Here is a 17802-nt window from a genome sequence, read left to right as displayed (position 1 = left end):
GACTGGACTGAATGAAGACATTGTTCATAGTTAAGTAGACGTTTCTGAGATATATTTGGGCGTTACGCTGTTTTAGCTACCGTTCATGGCCAAAACATTTGAATTTGGAGGCCTATGACACTATATGATGTAAATATTTAGACAGAGGTAGATGGAATTGTAAAATGGCAGTATGGGACAGAGCCTTCGGTTCATTATTTACCCTAAGTCGCATCAAAGAATGCGTCATTAAGACGTAAAAAGCATAAATCACACAAGACCATGAGTTGCAGTTACCGGTATTTTTATTTATTTTTTTTTATAGGAGTGTCACAGCATTGAAACATTCAATTTACAAGAGAAGAAGACAAAGCCAGAAGGAGTGGGCGTTAACACCAACAAGGAGACAAAGATGATACACGGTAAATTCCGGAATATAAGCCACTACTTTTTCTACACGCTTTGAATCCTGCGGCTTAAACGATGATGTGGCTAATCTAAGGCTAAAAGAACCACAGCTCCCATAATGCTTAGAGTGCAGATTCAGGAAGTAGTGAATTGGAGTAGTCAAGTGGACGTTAATATCACTCTGAAGTCTTATGCAGCGATCGTGTTTTGGTCGGACAAATTTTGAGCAAGTTTGATCAAGCGTAGAATTACTGCAGCTCTCTGCTTGGAGCTGCTGAACTCTGGTGGAAAAAAAAACATCTCACATCTTACGTATCAGTCATCGGAGCTAACGGCTGACGCTGGGAACACCGAGTGTAGGTTGGATTGCAAGGTTTATAGTGTGTCTTTCTGTGTAAACATCCCATGTAACAGTGTGGACACCTGACAGTTATGCACAATTGTTGGCCGATATATGAAAAAAGTTTTCTCTTTAAATTCGGTGGGTGCAGTTTTTATTTTTAGTACATGACATGACGCCCGGACTAGAAATGTATCAAACAGCCATATTTTTACACCGAAACCTAATTTTCGTATTCACAAATGAATTAAAATAGACTGAAAAACATACATGTGTATTTAGTTAGTCAGTGGCTGACGCAGAAGCTACAATCTCCAAGCTAGACATAATTAGTGTCCCAATTACACAACACTGCTGTCTAAAACCTGACAATTCTCAATCCACACAGGTATCATAATTATTGTTGCACATTACTTACAGACAGTCTTCAAGGCAGAAGTGTATTCGTAAATATTCCAGAACAGTAAGCATCCGGTATGCTTTGTATCATTCAATTTGTGTGCCAAACGGCGCCACAAGCTCAACTCAGCGAATTATTGCGGTCATTAGATGTCACCAAAAAAACACCCCAACCACCACACCATTTTAACTTAAAAGGCAGCACATGTTAAATTATATCCAGCATGTATTTTCATATGTAAGCCGCACCAAACAATGAAAAAAGGGTAATGAGGAAGCCTGAAATGCAGTAACTCACCATTCTGATGGCCAACCAGCGATCTCACGTTACTCTCGTCGGCCACTAGAACACATATAGAAAAAACACACTTTAAAAGAAATATGTTTTTGCCATATATATTGACATCTAGTCCATAAATACAAAAATGCATTTAAAAAAACCCATTGCAAGAAGTGGAAATGAAAACAAAGCAAAAAAAATACAAATAAGGGGACAACCGGTGATATTGTGATTATGAGAGACCGTGGAAGGAGACAGACACTGGGAGAAATAATAAAAAAGTAAAAAGGGGGACTGCACTGCCAAGCAGTCAAACACCTCATTTAGCTCAACATGATTGCAGGTGGCCACCACAGACAGGACCACGGGAGACAATAATAGGTTTTCATTGCTGAAATAATCATTTTCATTTTTTATGAGGTCAATTTTCCCACACGGCCGATGAGTGAGAAACAAGACAGGCTGTGATTGTACTGGGATTTGGATGTGGGGGGGCTATCGCTGGCCGATTAAGGTGTGCAAATGGGTAAAACTATAAAAAAAAAAATATATATATATATATACATATATATATATATATATATAAATAAAATGATATACAGGGTGTTTCAAAAAACTTGATATCATTTCGCAAGCTGATATCTAAGCAAATTCCCGTTCAAATTTCTTCTCATTTTGACAGCACGTTTTCAAACAGGTCAACATTTCATGTTTAATGTTTTTATCTTTACAGATATAGACATGCCCTTCACTGGAAGAGAAAAAGTGTTTTGTGTGTTGCCGTTTGCGCGATCACAGCCGAAAAGGACTGCGCAGCGTGCGTTTGTGAGGGACTTCTCAAAACAAACCTCGAGGAACTTAAGCAGAGACTCACTACCGCACTGCAGACTGACACCCAAGACATGCTGCAGCGTGTCTGGGGTGAGCTGGAGTACCGAATTGACGTGTGCCATGTCTTAGGCACACAAAATTTGTGAAATTGGTGAATTTGTGAAATTTTGTGAAAATTGAAAATTTGTGAAAAGTTTTCATTCAAATTTGGGGGAATACATCTTATGATTGTTCAACATTAAGCCTGCTTAGTTTCATTAACCTTGAGCATGTAGTTTTTTCATATTTACATCTCAAATGATGAGCTACTCATTTTTGCAACATTTATTTTCATAGCCGATTTCAACCCAAACAAAGCGAATATGCTTGTTTGACCAGAACATGAACAAAATGCTGGTATCCGCAACTCACATTTAGTATTTCTTTCTAGTGTTCTCACATTATTAACTAAAAACCTGAATGGAAAGCAGGCTTGCAGGCGCCTCATGTGGTCGTGGGGGGGCTCACGTTGGTCACCCCTGGGCTACATGACACGACAGGGGAACCATGGCAAAAACATTTTTGATTTACTTTTTCAAAATCACTGGTGAAAGCTAAAGGATCAGGTGCCTTCTTTAAGGAGACTTGGGATGCTCCAGCAGGACCCCCAGGCAGTCGGCAAACTCGATGTCCTCCACCGCCGCCGACGGCCGGCCATCCAGTCCAACGATTCCAACCACTTTTCGGACTACATGTCCCCGTGTTTTGGTGGATTAGCCGCGGCCAGACCAATGATCCCATTGCGAGCCGCGAAAACTCACCACACCCTGCCAAGTGCCCGTTCCCCAAATGCCGCAACAAAATACCGCTTTTAAAGATATTTGTCGTGGCATGTTTTGCAGGCTGCAAAACTTATATCATTTGTTTTGGCTTTGTGAAGGGAAACTGGGCGGGAGACTGGGTGTAGGCTGGGTGCTGCAATGGGGGAGAAGTATCGGCAAGTATCAGCATATGCCGGCACCGTGCTTGTTCCTGGAAATCGGACGATATAGATCGGTGGCCGATTGATCGGAGCACCCCAATATTTATTTATATTATATACTTATAATAATATGTAATGCTTAATTCTAATAATATACAATTTATATGAATTATATAATAGTAATGATTATTAAAATTAATAATGAGTATTATGGTGATATAATAAGCAGACAGATAATGCAGCATTTTTAAGGCTAACTGCAAAGGTGGATCTACTTGTACCACAGTGGAAGGTTAACAATGTAAAAAAATATATACACACAGTCCATACCATACAGTATATGCGTACTGTATCTGTGCATATACCTTGTAGCTTATGCACCTGATGTGTGCATAGCAGTTTGCAAAAACAGTGTGTGGTATTCCACTAGCCATCTTGCATGGTGTGTGCATTCTCCTGAGTATGTACTCAAGCTCCAGTCAAAAGACTATTTGCTGAAGGTGTCCGTGGTCAACAGAAGGTGCTCACCTCTTTTGGTCAAGTGGCGTTTAATAAAAGCCGCCCCGCGCTGCGGCGCTGATAAAGCTCAGATACATGAGATTGTAAAGGCTTACACAAGGTACATGCTGCGCTCACATGAGCAGCGGTATCTGCCTGCTTCAGACAAAACGCAATCGAGACGAATGGAAGTCGAAAGATAAGATGGAGGAAATATAAACAGATTGAGACGGGGGACGGCCAACGATTGAGTCAGAAGAGAGGGGTCAGTGGAGGGAGCCCTTCAGTGGGGCAGAACGGAGGGAGTGTGGCGAGACCACCCTTGTCCATAATGAAAGCCAATCAGCTCGGATGGCAGAGGTGTTCGCTGCAGGAAGAAAGCCAATCCACTGAACCTAATGAACCAGGATTGGAAATCAGAGGCTGAGGAGATGGAGAGACAAGAGACGCGGGTGGATTTGTTGGCTTTCACATTGAGCGAGGGCTGTGAGTGGGGCAAAAATAAATAGAAGAAAGAAGGACAGAATGCTGAGGAAAAAAAGGAACACAAATTAAAGAAAAAATAATTAAAAGGGCCTGGTGGAAACAAGAATGTTCAAGAAAAGTGTCAAAAACAGACACGATTGGTGAGGACAAGAGCAGAGGAGGGGATCATTTCAGGTTAATACAAGGAAATAAGCCTTTCCCCATCCACACACACACACACACACACACACACACACACACACACACACACACACACACACACACACACACACACACACACACACACACACACACACACACACACACACACACACCAAGCATTGGAAACCATGTGCCAATTGACGTGCGTACACAAACACCCTGTGTGTTCATATAGTTTGTTGGAAAGCCTGTGGGTTTAGCAGTTCAAGAGGTCAGATCCCTCAAGGTAGGGGATAATGGGAGGGGTCTATTCATCACAACAAAGACGTGTGCTGATAAGAAGGATGTGATTGCTGGTGTGTGAGCTCACCCAGGTCCATGCTTTTGGACGCTCTGTTGCGAGGCACGTCGTCCTTGTGGTTGGCCAGCTGGCCATCCGTGGGACCCTTACTGCAAAACAGAGGCAAGCGCTTACACAACTTTCACTCGAATGACGATACCCAATGACATGTCATTTCCACAGTTGGAAAAAGTCACAGAGATTGATAAATCCACTGCAACATTTTCCTCAACGGACTTTTGTTATACCGTAAATTCTGGTGTGTAAGCTGCTACTTTTTTCTTAAACTTTGAACCCTGCGGAACATGCAGCGGTGCAGCTAATTTATGGCTATATTCAAATCTTGTGACATCTCCTTTACTTCAGAACTACTACTAATCGTTTAAATATTGTGCCGCTCGCGAGTCAGCAAGGAAACAAGAGCTCTTTTTTTGGCAAGAGCCAATCACGAGCTATCAGTGCACTCGCAATGAGCTTGTCAACCCATTGGAAATCGCAGGAGGTCATTATATAAAACAGAATAACAACATAACAGTCTGACTCACTGTGTCATCTTTCAAAGAACACTTTACTAACAACACTAAATTCATCACACAGCAACTTAAAGGGATAGTTGGGATTTTTTGACATGAAGTTTTATGACATCCCCATCATCAGTGTAGTACATCAACAGTTACTTAACCCGCCCACCCCCACACACACACACACACACTCACACACTTTGTCCCGAGAGTTCAGTTCTGGTCGGATTTCGGTGATGAGGAACGTAGTTCCGCTCAGTGGCTGGGTCATTTAAGTAAAGAGCTTGGCTTCTCAAAACAATATGTAAGACACGGCGGGAGGCAAACATAACGCAGAGCGATTTGTGAAGTCAGATTTTTTTAAGGAGGCATTTTTGTGATGCAAATGTATTACTGTTTTAAACGGATATTGTTTTGAGAAGCCAAACTCTTTACTTAAATGACCTAGCCATTAAACGGAACTATGTTCCTCGTCACAGAAATCCGACCAGAACTGCACTCGTGGAACAAAGTGGGGGGATAAAGTCACTGTCGATGTAGTACACTGCTGATGGGGATGTCCTACAACTTCATGTCAAAAAATCTGACCTATCCCTTTAACACTGACAAGGTGTACCTGCCAAATATGCAAACATGTCCCAACATTTTTAAGTTTTCCCATAAGGCATTGCGTCTGAGCAACACATTCATTGGAGCGCTGCAATGACATCAGCCTCCTTCTGGGCTTTGGGCTCCAGGTCCTCTGGCTCCCTCTGGTGGACAAAAGGCAGCATTGTAGCGCCATCCACCATTGTCTGTGCTCCTCCAATGAAATGTTTTTATCAAACAAAATGCATTAGGGGAAAACTTTAAAATGTTTTTTCACGTTTCTATATTTCTCAGGTATAACGTGTGAGTGTTAAGTTGCTGTGTGATGAGTTTAATGTTGTTTCTAAGATGACACCGTGAGTCAGACTGTTATACTCAGTAATGACCTCCTGCAACTTCCAATGGACTGACAAACTTGTCGTGAGTTTTTTCATAGCTCATGATTGGCTGCTGTCAAATACAGAGCTGACTGGTTCTCACGGACCCGTGCTCCCCACGGGATGCCATTTTACGACATGGACACGTGCGGCTTATAAGTCGAGTTTTTCCTCTAAATTTAGTGGGTGCAACTTATACTTATACTTACTTATACTTAATTTATGGTAGTTTGCTTCTAATTGTTTGTTTCTAATGTTCCTCTATGCAACACACACCGGTTGCCATGAAACTGACTTGTCAGTGATAAACAGTATTATTATGTAATGGTTTGACTTATCTCACAAGATAGTGGCATTGTGTCATTGTATCATAATAACTCCAGCCTTATGTGTGATTTAGCAAGAGGGATGATTGCAAGGTATGATGCTGATGGCTGGACACCTGTAGTGCGAGGGATTGAGTACTGGGTCTCTAGTCATTTCCTCCACTGTGCCCGGGGACGGCGGTGGGGGGAAGGCTTCCTTGGAGTACTCCTGGTTATTGCCATAGTGACCGTGGTTGCCATTGGTGGTCGCAGCGGGATGCGGAGCTGGGAATAAACACAGACATCATTCAGGCTTGTGCTTTTGTTTTGTTTTTCTAGCTTGTGCTCATTTTCAGATTAGTTTCAGAGACATTTTCCAGTTATTCTTGCAACAATCACGACACTTTGAGCTTGGTGCATGTAGGTAATAAAGGCTACACATAAACTGAAAGGGAATCCACACTTTGATCTATTGATAATAATCAGCGGGTATAAGACATTGCAAGAAGAGGCACTTTTAAAGAAAAACAATAATGCATTTTATTTGTAAGCACCTTTCAAGGAACCCAAGGACACTGTACATAGACCAAGTTAAAAGCAGCACACACATAAAAAAAGGGATGATAAAATTATAGAGAATAAGATGTCCTGAATAAAAATACGCAAAAAGCAGTATGTGGAGGATCATCGAGCTCAGCAAGCTCGCACATTTAGAAACCGTTTCACATCAAATACTCAAAACACCCACAGTAAACTAGAAACATTTCCATACAAATATATCACTCAAACTTCTCTCTTCTGGAAACATTTCCATAAATAAACCCCCCACACAGGAAAAAAGGGCATCAAAATCCTTTTGTGTTGCACCCCACCCCGCCCCGCCACACAATGACAGTTCATTCAACGGCCGCCACAATCAGATGGAGAACTGACACCCAGAAGTGCATCTCCTGCTCCCAGCATTCCAGTGGGGGTGGGGGGGTGGGCGTACGAGGATGGGAGATAAAGAATGAATAAAAATCACTTTGTGAGTCTCACTCAGAGAATGAGCTTTTTTTTTTGTTGTTGTTTTCCTCGACGGCACATATGCGGCACAAAACTATTTATGCAAATGAAGCAATTACATCAACATAATGATTCCAAGGTCAGATCTTTTGCACATGAAAAGCAAATGCAGTATTCAGGGAGAAAAAATCACTGGTAATGACTTTCTCTTCTGCCAGTATAACTACACAGGGGTGAGGCGGAGATGTAAACTCCACATTTAAACATAGCATGAAAGAGATGCATTATCTTTGTAAAGCGGGAAGCGCAGTGCAGTTAGCAGTTATCTCAAAGCAGGAAGGTTGCAGGTTCAAATTTTAGTTTAACTTAGTTAATTTCCGTGTAGAGTTTACATGCTCAACTTGTGTAAGTTGTCTTCAGGTACTCCAGATTCCTTCCACAGTACAAAAACGTGTCTGTTACGTTCATTATCGGGGCACTAACTAGGTGAATTGGTTTGACCTCCGACCGTGATAAGTGAATTTCCGTGAAGTAGGATTCCTTATTTATGAATCAAATATTTTCATAATTAGAGCATAAAAAAATCTGTTTACGACCTTCTAAATCAGCTTTTTAACATTATTACAGCCCTCTAAATGTGAAATAACACCACCACTGTCACCCTTACACTCATATCACCCAATATAGAAGACACAATAAGAGTAAACAAGATATTTAAGTGTAAGAATTGTGCTCATGTGTGTTACTGTAAAGGCTTTCCCTCAGGGGAGCTGAGTGGGAGGGAGGACAGGAAGTGACGTCGGAGGTTCAGAGTTGAGTTTCAGCTTTGCATGGGCAACGCCAGCAATAATAACCCATGTTTTCATTGGGGATGATGGTGTTTATTATTCAAACCTCCAATAAAAGCCTATTGTTCTGGTGATCAAATCTGGTGCTAGTGTGTCTCATTAAACCATATAGACAACACTAAAAAGAAAAGATATGCCTTTATTAGTCCCACAGAGGGAAAGATGACATATTAAAGGAAATATTGCATTATTATGATATTAATATTAATACATATTATCGTTACAGTGGTCTAAATAAATGTTGACAATAATGTTGTTTAAGATAAATAAACATTTCACAACACACCACTTGATTAAATCTTCAATGTACTTTTCTTAAAATTACTGTTCGTCTAATTATTGTGGGCCCAATCTCGTACAGTGGAATCGTCTTGCGTCTTGCTTGTAAATAAATGAGATTGCTTCATACAGTTGAAAGAAAACACTGTTCTGTCCAAACACAAGTGTCTTACCCCTGGTCGGAATTTTCGGACAAAGCACACAGAAAAATATGCCTTTTTGAAATTGCCAGTGTACGTGTGGACACAGCCTCTACGTCTCGGTGCTGTGATTGATCAGTTGAGGGAATGCAGTACCTCTTACCCTCAGCAAACTGGGATAGGCTCCAGCATCCCTGCCATCCTGAACTGGATAAGCAGTGGTGGAAATGGAGGGATGGTACAAAGTGCATAAAAACACTTGGATGGCTGCTCAAGTGGTGTTCAGTGAGAATAAAACTGTCAGCGCCTTCGCAAAATCACAAATGTACAAAAGCGCACTCATACATACCGTGTGTACAGTTGCCGATTACAGGAGTACACAAGCACTCAAAGCTCAGCGTTGTGACAGTTCAAAGATACCAATATTTTGTACAGTGTGGCAAAGTCAAGCATGCACTTACCACCCCCGGAGCCACCAGACGCATACTTGTCAGTGAGACTGGTGCCATTGAGCTCTGAGGGCCTCGAAGTCCCGTGGTAGGCACGGCGGCCCTGAGGCTCCTGCGGAACACAAAGTAAAAAGAAAGATGACAAACAGATATTAAAGGTTCATATGCAAAAATATGTGCTGCATGCAAACCAAATGTGATTTATGAAAAATGTATGATGTTGACTCAAACATCACAAGATTGCGGTCCCTTATTTTATTACCCAGTAGGTTTAGCCTCGTGTTGTTTATTCCTTTTGTTGACTGCATCTCAACCAATGACTGAAAATGCGAAGAACGGGTTGCGTTTAGAACTTAAAGCATTATTTACTGTTAAGTGTGACATTTGCTTTAAGTTGGCCACTCAACAGTGATTTGATGATACAGAAGCTTTTTGGGAGGCAACCAGATGGAGAAGAATTCTATGAGAAGACTTAGTTGATAGGTGATGGAATAGGTATGATGAATGGAACGAGTAAGGATGTCAATCCTTCGTTTATCACAGTTAATCAGTTCTAGACCTGACCGTGATAAGTGAGTTGCCGCGAAGTAGGATTCCTTATTTAGTGGAGTGTTTTTGTAGTTAGAGCAAAGAAAACCCGTTTACAACCTTCTAAATACAGTTTTTAACATTATTAGAGCCCTCTAGACGTGACGTAACACCCCTATAGCCACCTTTACACATGTATTACCAATTATAGTAGACATAAAGACAGAAAACCAGACATTTAAGACATATATAAGACTCATGCTCGTGTGTGTTGCTGCAAATGTGTTCCTTAGGGGGGATGGGGGGTGGGGTGGACAGGAAGTGACATGTGTGGTGTGGACTACGGCTGCAACAGTAGCTTGTGTTGGAGATTATTGTGCCTGTTGTGAGATCATTCAAGCCTGTTGTTTTTTCGATCAAGTCTGGTGCTTGTGTGACTCACCGAACATTACAGTAACAATACCGACACCTAGTGTTACGCACGAACAACGTTAAAAAACTAGGCATGAGCCATTATGGATTATTCATTTTTGCCGAGTACGAGCATGAAACGAGTACAGCTCGTAATTATCCGTAATCGTGATGAAGGAAAATCCTCATTGGGTAACTACACTTACGGTATGTATTCACGCTTCACGCTCTGTTGTTGGCCAGTCACACACAGCGGCCGCCCCTCCCTAGACAGACTCCCTCCAGCCAGAGAAGGCAGTACGCGGTGCATTTGACAAGCCAGAATTGAAAACGGCTCGTGTCGTCTTTGTCACTGACTCCACTCCAGACAGATTTTTTTTTTTAGGTTTTTCCTCAGCTCAGCTCGTATTCAAAGTTACTTGATAAACTTGTTTCGTTATGTGCTTAATTTAGGCAAAAATATGTAACTTTTGCTAAATATTCATATTTTGATTCATGATAGTACGTATTCAACCACAAAACAGCATCATTTATGAATATACTTTTGAAAAACCGTGACCGAGTAAAGCCGCAAAATACGAAGTGCGAAGGGACGAGGGATTACTGCATTGGCAGAAAAATAAGATATCGGTTCATATATCGGTATCACTTTTTCTGACAATAATGACGAACGGTGCACGAGTGAGGATGTGCTCCAAAACAACGAGCTCAGCATGTTGGCGATCTGGATTTATTTCCAAGTTTCGCCTTTGGGTGCTAAATATGCAATTTGCAAAGACTGTAAAGAAAGTACCGCAAATTCCAGTGTACATGCTGTAACACTGTATAAGCCGCATGTGTCCATGTCATAAAATGGCATATTGTGGCGTGCACAAGTCAATCATGAGCTATGAAAAAAATGGAGATTGGAGATTGCCAACCCATTGGAAATTGCAGGAGGTCAGTACTCAATATAACAGTCTGACTCATGGTGTCATCTTACAAAGAACACAGTAACTTAACACTCTAAAGGTATACCTAATAAATATACAAACATGTACCAATACGAGTTTAAAATGGGGAAAAAATTGAGCAAAGCATTTTATTGGAGGATAATGGTGGATGGTGCTTCCATGCTGTCTCTGTCCACTAGAGGGAGCCAAAAGCGCCCCGAGCCCAGAGGTAGGCTGACGTCATTGCAGCGCTCCAATTAATGTGTTGTTCACACGCAACGCATTAAGGGAAAACCTTTTGAGAGAGGTTTTTTTTCTCAGGTATAGTTTTGAGTGTTAACTTGCTGTGTGATGAGTTTTGTGTTATTTACAAGATGACACCTTGAGTCAGACTGTTACAGTAAATTGTTATACTGTTATATATAATGACCTCCTGCGATTTACAATAGGTTGACAAGCTTTTTGTGAGTGCACTGATAGCTCGTGATTGTCTCCTGCCAAAGAAAGAGCTACCGTTTCCTCGCTGACTTGCAAGCGGCACAGTATTAAAACAATTAGCAGTGATTCTGAAGTAAAGGAGATGTTACGAGATTAGCTATAAATCGGCCGCACCGCTGTATAAGCCGCAGGGTTCACAGTTTAGGCATGACAGTAAATGAAGCGTAATGTGTTCATTAGTTGACATTAGTTTGAGGTAAGAGCTGCTGCCTACATCTGTATCAGTAGTGAAAGAAAGCAAGAAAGCCAACATTGAGCATCTCAAGTAATGAGCAAGGAAATTTGTGATATTCCTGCACAAAAAGCAATGTTGAGAGGAATTTCCCATCTATAGTAGCAATAGCAATAATCTGACTGGGAGATTAGAAACTACGCTAACAACAAGAGCATGCACTCCTTTGCATCAAGATGAAAGTTTACTCTTTTCGCTGTTACCCCTTTATAAAGGTTAAAGATTTGTCATGCCATTGTCAATGTGTGGCTTGATTTAACAGGAAGAATTATTTTTACAAATCTAGATAGGAAGTTGGACACCAACACCCACCCCTTAGCAAGAACAGAAAAATATCACCTCCTTGGTGGAGGGAACAAACATGCATCGGTTCTCGATTCATAACCTCACAAGTGAATATTATTATCTCTGCAAGGGCCTAACTCACGGCCACCAGCGTGCACAATAGAAAACAATCAAGGTCCCTTTTCATACAGAAGGATAAGAAGCACGTTGTGGAATAGCCTCCCACCACTACAAAGAAACCGGGTGGAGATAGAGGACTGGTGGAGGATTAAAGAAGCATCTCCTGGAAAAAATACATGCACAGCTGTCACAAACCGTAAAGAAACGTGATAATCATAACACGCCTTGTACTAATGAAAGGTTTTCCTATCACAAGAGTCCCAGGGGCATCATTATTCCCTACTGTACCTGCTGTCAATCACTTTTTTACATTGGTGGAAACTTCTGACAATACCAGTGACACATAAATCATTGCTCGCTCGCTCCCCGCAACCTGACAGCTCGCCTGAGGCTTCGAAGCAGACGGGCCGTCTTTGTATCTTAATCCCACCACAATACGTAAACAGGAGGGGATCCATCTATTAGGTCGGCTGAAGCCTACAGCCGCCTGTATACAAAAGGCTTCTGAAGGGCTTAGCCTCGCCTCAGCCTGGGCCACCACTCGCATGTACAGTATGAGATGCGTTTTCACTTTTTATGTTTACACGTCAAGTAATCCATCTGATTTCTGATGTAAGACCTTCTCATGACAAGTCATACAACTAAAACTAAAACGTGTCCGAATTTATTTGATTATTACGGTACTCAAACAGTTGTGACACAAATTTGTGGACGGCTGGGCTTTGTGTTGCGACATATTTCGCACAAGTCTTTATGGAAAACTGTAATCATACAGAAGTGTTCCAAATGACGATTGTTTGAGGTAGTTATTGTTATTGTGTGCCTATCTAGCTCACAACAGCGTTTCTTTAATGTAAAATATAATCCGGTCAGGGCCAGCACAGTCTGCAGAAGCACTAACCTACATTTACAACTTAAATTCTAGTATTTGTTCCATAAAATTGTATTCATTCATTCCGTATTCATTCATTCCACAGTCTGTCATCTTCATTTTGCAGCGTGTCTCTTGGCTGCACTGCTTCCAGTGGTGCATGTGTGTATGTTCATTTGTTTTTGTCCAATCACATTTCTATTCAATTTCCCTGTGTTGCCATGCCAATATAATCTGCCCAGGGTCTTCAGAATCAAGACTGCTGGCCCGTGTCTGATACATGCTATTAGTAATGGGACCGTTTCTTTAACCAATCAGATTTCAGATTCGCCTCACAGGGCCAGCTAGCTGGCCTAAAATAATGTCAGCATTTTTCTGTCCTCCGATTGGCTGATCACAGCAAAACTGTTTCACAATCCCACAGGTTACGCCCACAATGGCTGACAGGGGAGGAGAAATTGACATCCTTGGCGGGAGCTAGATGTATTTTATCATGTGGACCAGGGGGGTCCAAACTAGTTCCACTGATATATATATATATATATATATATATATATATATATTGACACATATATGTATTCATTTTATCAGTGATAATAATATTATTATTATTATTTTTAACAGTTTCTCCTTACATTACTTTTGGATTTTTTTTATTTTACAAATATGTCAACATTTTTCCTCATACTAATACGACTTATTGTCTTCATATTTTGACTTTATTATCATGACATGATAGCATTTACCCAACCTAATTTGGTTTGTTTCTTATATTGCAACTTTTTTCCTATAATATTTCAACTTTATGCAGTTTTTTTCTGTTATTATGATTACTTTACTACCTTAATGTTTTGTCTTTATTCTTGTAAAATTACTGCTTTTTTCCATTTTCACTGTTGTTTTTTAAATGTTATTGTTTAATCGTATTTTTAGAATGTGCCAGGGGCCAACAAAAAAGCAGTCGCGGGCCGTAAATGGCCCCCGGTCCGCACTTTGCACACCCCTGATGTAAATGTATGTTTTTGAAATAAATGCTGATTCTGAACTGCTCCAGGTGATGTTGTAGTGTCGAGGTTTGGAGTTGTGAACAGCACCAAAGTTAGCTGATTTTTTAACACATCTGAGAGGTGTTTGCAGCTACATGGTACATCAGGTGAACCCATGGCTGCACAGCTGGGAACGTGTACAAGACAAGAAGAATGCAAGGAGAGAAAAGAGTGGTACAGAGGCCCACGTCTCATTTAATAAGCAAAGAGGAGTAAGGAGGAAGCTAACCACTGGAAAACAAAGGGAAGCATTACCAGCATGCAGGAGGCTTTAGATGAGCTTTATTAAAAGAGGAATGTCAAGCAAGGTAGATTACATTGTGTTGCAGTCATAAAGAAACCAAAATAAACAGACAGAAAGCGGGACTGTACTCAGAGACAAAAGAAAGGAAGAGGAGATTGTTTAAAAAATAACAAGTGCACAAGATAAGTTTGGTGCATTAAAACAACTTGACAGGAAGAGAGACACACACACACACACACACACACACACACACACACACACACACACACACACACACACACAGGCAAGGTCAGAGTCCACCGGAGAGCCGTAGGTGATGGTGTCGAGTGAGAGCTTGGTTGTGTGCGTAATGATGTGTGTCTGTGTATCTCTGTGTGCTCATCTGATTGCTGTGGGTGGACGGGTCGCCGTACATCTGCCCTGCCATTGCCCTGATGTTTTCTGTGTACGCGCAGTCTCGAGTGTGTATGGCATCCAGTGTGCGACTGTCAGGAAACTTGTGACCGCGCGTGTCAAGCGGGACGTCACACCGCATGTGTGCGAGTGTTCGGTTCCTTGCGTGTCCGTGTGTGTATCTGTACTCTGTGTTCCTCTTTACATCTGCGAGTCTATTTAAGCCAAACTCGTAGGCGGGCCCGTAGCTGGAGGCCTCCTCTATGTACTGAGCACTGGTGCGTGCAAGGCCAAATGTGTAACAACTGTTTCTCTCCCTGTGGTTTAACCCATAGGTGTATCTGGTGTGCGTCTCCCCGGAACCACCGTAACGCTGGCGGTGGTTGTGAGGAAGCGGCTCGGACGCTCGCCTCCACAGTGTGGGTAGGAGGGAGGAGGAGCGCTGAGGCGGAGGCGGCTGGCTGGCGTTGGCCGCTGGTACCTGATTGTCGGAGCCCCCGTGAGGACTGAGTTGGCTAGCAGCAGCTGTGGTGTTAGAAATGGAGCGCCCCTACAGGAAAAAGAAGGCAACACATGCAGCAACAGAAAGCGCAATTCGCTCAGAAATCACACGTGAATGCTGAAGAAAATCAGATTTAAATAAGAAATAAAGGAATTGGGGACTTTTATCCTGGTTAATACATCACAGCAATCCACTGACACCCCAAATGTGCATTCCTTTGTTTGCATGGCTTCTCTCAAAGATCTCTGGCTTCCTCCCACATTCCAACGAGGTGTTATGTTAGTTTCATGGACTAAATTGTGTCTCTCTGTACTGTCCTGTGATTGACTGGTGAACACTGGTGCATGATAAGAATTTTATGGATGGATGGAGGTTAATTATTGTTATTTTATAACCAAGTGTGTTTGGGCTGACTACATTAATTAGCTCGGAGAACGCCACACACATTTTATTCAAACGCAATGAGAATTTCTGGTGCCATGTGTGATAAAATCAAGGACTGGGGACACAAAGAAAGAGGCAGCAATCAGCGAGTTGAGTTTGAGAATTGTTTGACAAAGTAGAGTACTTAACGCATGCGATCATAAACACTCGGGCTCGATTCATTTGCCGTAATTTCCAGTGTATAAGCCACTACTTTTTTCTTAAACTTTGTACCCTGTGTGTAATTTATGGCTAAATTCTAATCTCACGACATCTCCTTTACTTCATAACCACTACTAATTGTTTAAATACTGTACCGCTCGCGAGGTAGTGAGGAAACGGTAGCTCTTTCTTTGGCAGGAGCCAATCACGAGCTGTCAGTGCACTCACAACTAGCTCATCACACAGCAACGTAACACTCAAAAGGTATACCTGACAAATGTACAAACATGTATCAATGTGAGTTTAAAAGGAAAAAACAACTCTTTCAAAGTTTTCCCATAATGCATTGCGTCTGAGCAATTAATTGGGGAGCCGCAATGACGTCAGCCTCCCTGTGGGCTCCAGGCCCCTCTGGCTCCCTCTTGTGGACAGAGGCGGCATTGCAGCACCATCCTTCCATTTTCTATGCTGCTTGTCCTCCAATTAAATGCTCTGCTCAGATGCAGTGCATTATGGGAAAACATTAACATGTTTATTTGTTTTTTTAACTTGTATTGGTACATGTTTATAGATCTATTATGTATACCTTTTGAGTGTTAAGTTGCTGTGTGATGAGTTTAATGTTGTTTCCAAGAAAACACCGTGAGTCACACTGTTATATTGAGTAATAACCTCCTGCAATTTCCAATAGGTTGACAAGCTGGTCGTGAGTTTTTTCACAGCTCATGATTGGCTCCTGTCAAATAAAGAGCTGCCTGGTTCTCACGGACTTGTGCGTGCCACAATATGCTATTTTATGACGTGGACACGTGTGACTTATAGTCCGGTGCGGCTTATTATGTACAAATCTGTTTTCTCGTCTAAATTTAGTGGGTGAGGCTTATACACCGGAATTTACAATAATCGTCCAATTATAGCCATAGAACGGGGTGTCCACCAAGGGCCACATACCGAAAAATGAAACGATGCAAGGGCCACTTTGTTATTTTGTAAAGCAATACATGTAGACATGATAAGAAGTTATGTATATCTCAAGAAAAAAACTGCATCTCATCGTTGTGCTACAGGTGAAAAAGCCTATTAGTTTGAACTTCCATCTTTGCTATTTTTTCCCCATTTTTGATGTTTTTTAATTTTCCAACTTTCTTCCCATAATATTATAACTGTTTCCAAACAGTAATAACATTATGATGTTATGATCGGAAAATTACGACTGTTTCTCGTTATATTACAACTTTTTTCTCTCAATGGTTTGACTTTATTCTTGCAAAATTACTACTGATTTTTCCGTTTTGCTATTTTAAAAAAATAAATAAAAACAATTCCTGTTAAATTATGTATATTTTCAAAACGCGCCGCGCCCCACTTTGGACGCCCCCTGCCACAGGAGAATAATCGGTTGGCCCAAAGTTGGCAGATTGATGCCAATGTTAAAAAAAAAAAATAAAAAAAAGATTATGGATTGATTTAATTTTTTCCTCACTGATTTCATTCACAAACATCAGCATAGCGGTGAAGCTAACAAGCTACCAGCATGTACTGTGAAGTAATTGTACTGCACTCTGTTGGAGGCGGGATGTCAGTTGTCAAGTCCTTTGTTTCCTTTAAATTAAAGGTGTCTCTTCAGCTCAAATTGTTCATATGCTGCTTGTTTGACACAATTTCTGATAATAAAAGCAAAATGTCTCCCTTCAATTTATATCCTTGTAACAAATGTTTGGAACTATACTGAAGGCATCAAAAGCAGGTATTTCATCTTTTTTTTTTGTTTGTTTGTTTGTTTGTTTTTTTAATTGGAAAATAGAAAAATGTAAGTTCCCAATATATCAGTTGTTGGAATTCGAACTTTGCGGCTTCACTCAATCACAGTTTTTTCAAAAACATATTGCTAAATCATGCCTGTTAAATTAAGCATCTTCAAGCATGAAAATGGCTAAATGAACTAACTAAGGCAAACGTAAAGCACTCAGAAGACGCATT

General features: G+C 41.2%; 1 protein-coding gene across 6 annotated transcripts in view; it reads right to left on the bottom strand.

The window, feature by feature from the left end:
• pard3ba (par-3 family cell polarity regulator beta a) overlaps positions 1 to 17802 on the bottom strand; it is a 164809-nt gene that overhangs the window by 74484 nt on the left and 72523 nt on the right. For 5 of the 6 annotated variants that reach the window (XM_054793478.1, XM_054793496.1, XM_054793505.1 and 2 more), the window contains 5 exons: positions 15217 to 15285; positions 9188 to 9287; positions 6592 to 6739; positions 4694 to 4773; positions 1425 to 1469 (listed from right to left, as the gene is read on the bottom strand). In XM_054793478.1, the coding sequence (XP_054649453.1) occupies positions 1425 to 1469; positions 4694 to 4773; positions 6592 to 6739; positions 9188 to 9287; positions 15217 to 15285 (442 nt within the window). The remainder of the gene's footprint in view (positions 1 to 1424; positions 1470 to 4693; positions 4774 to 6591; positions 6740 to 9187; positions 9288 to 15216; positions 15286 to 17802) is intronic. The other variant, XM_054793487.1, reaches the window with a different exon arrangement.

The sequence above is a fragment of the Dunckerocampus dactyliophorus genome, chromosome 1, assembly GCF_027744805.1.
Source record: "Dunckerocampus dactyliophorus isolate RoL2022-P2 chromosome 1, RoL_Ddac_1.1, whole genome shotgun sequence".
NCBI lineage: Eukaryota > Metazoa > Chordata > Actinopteri > Syngnathiformes > Syngnathidae > Dunckerocampus > Dunckerocampus dactyliophorus.
Note: the sequence above shows the minus strand (reverse complement) of the source record. Positions and strands in the feature narration are given on the sequence as shown.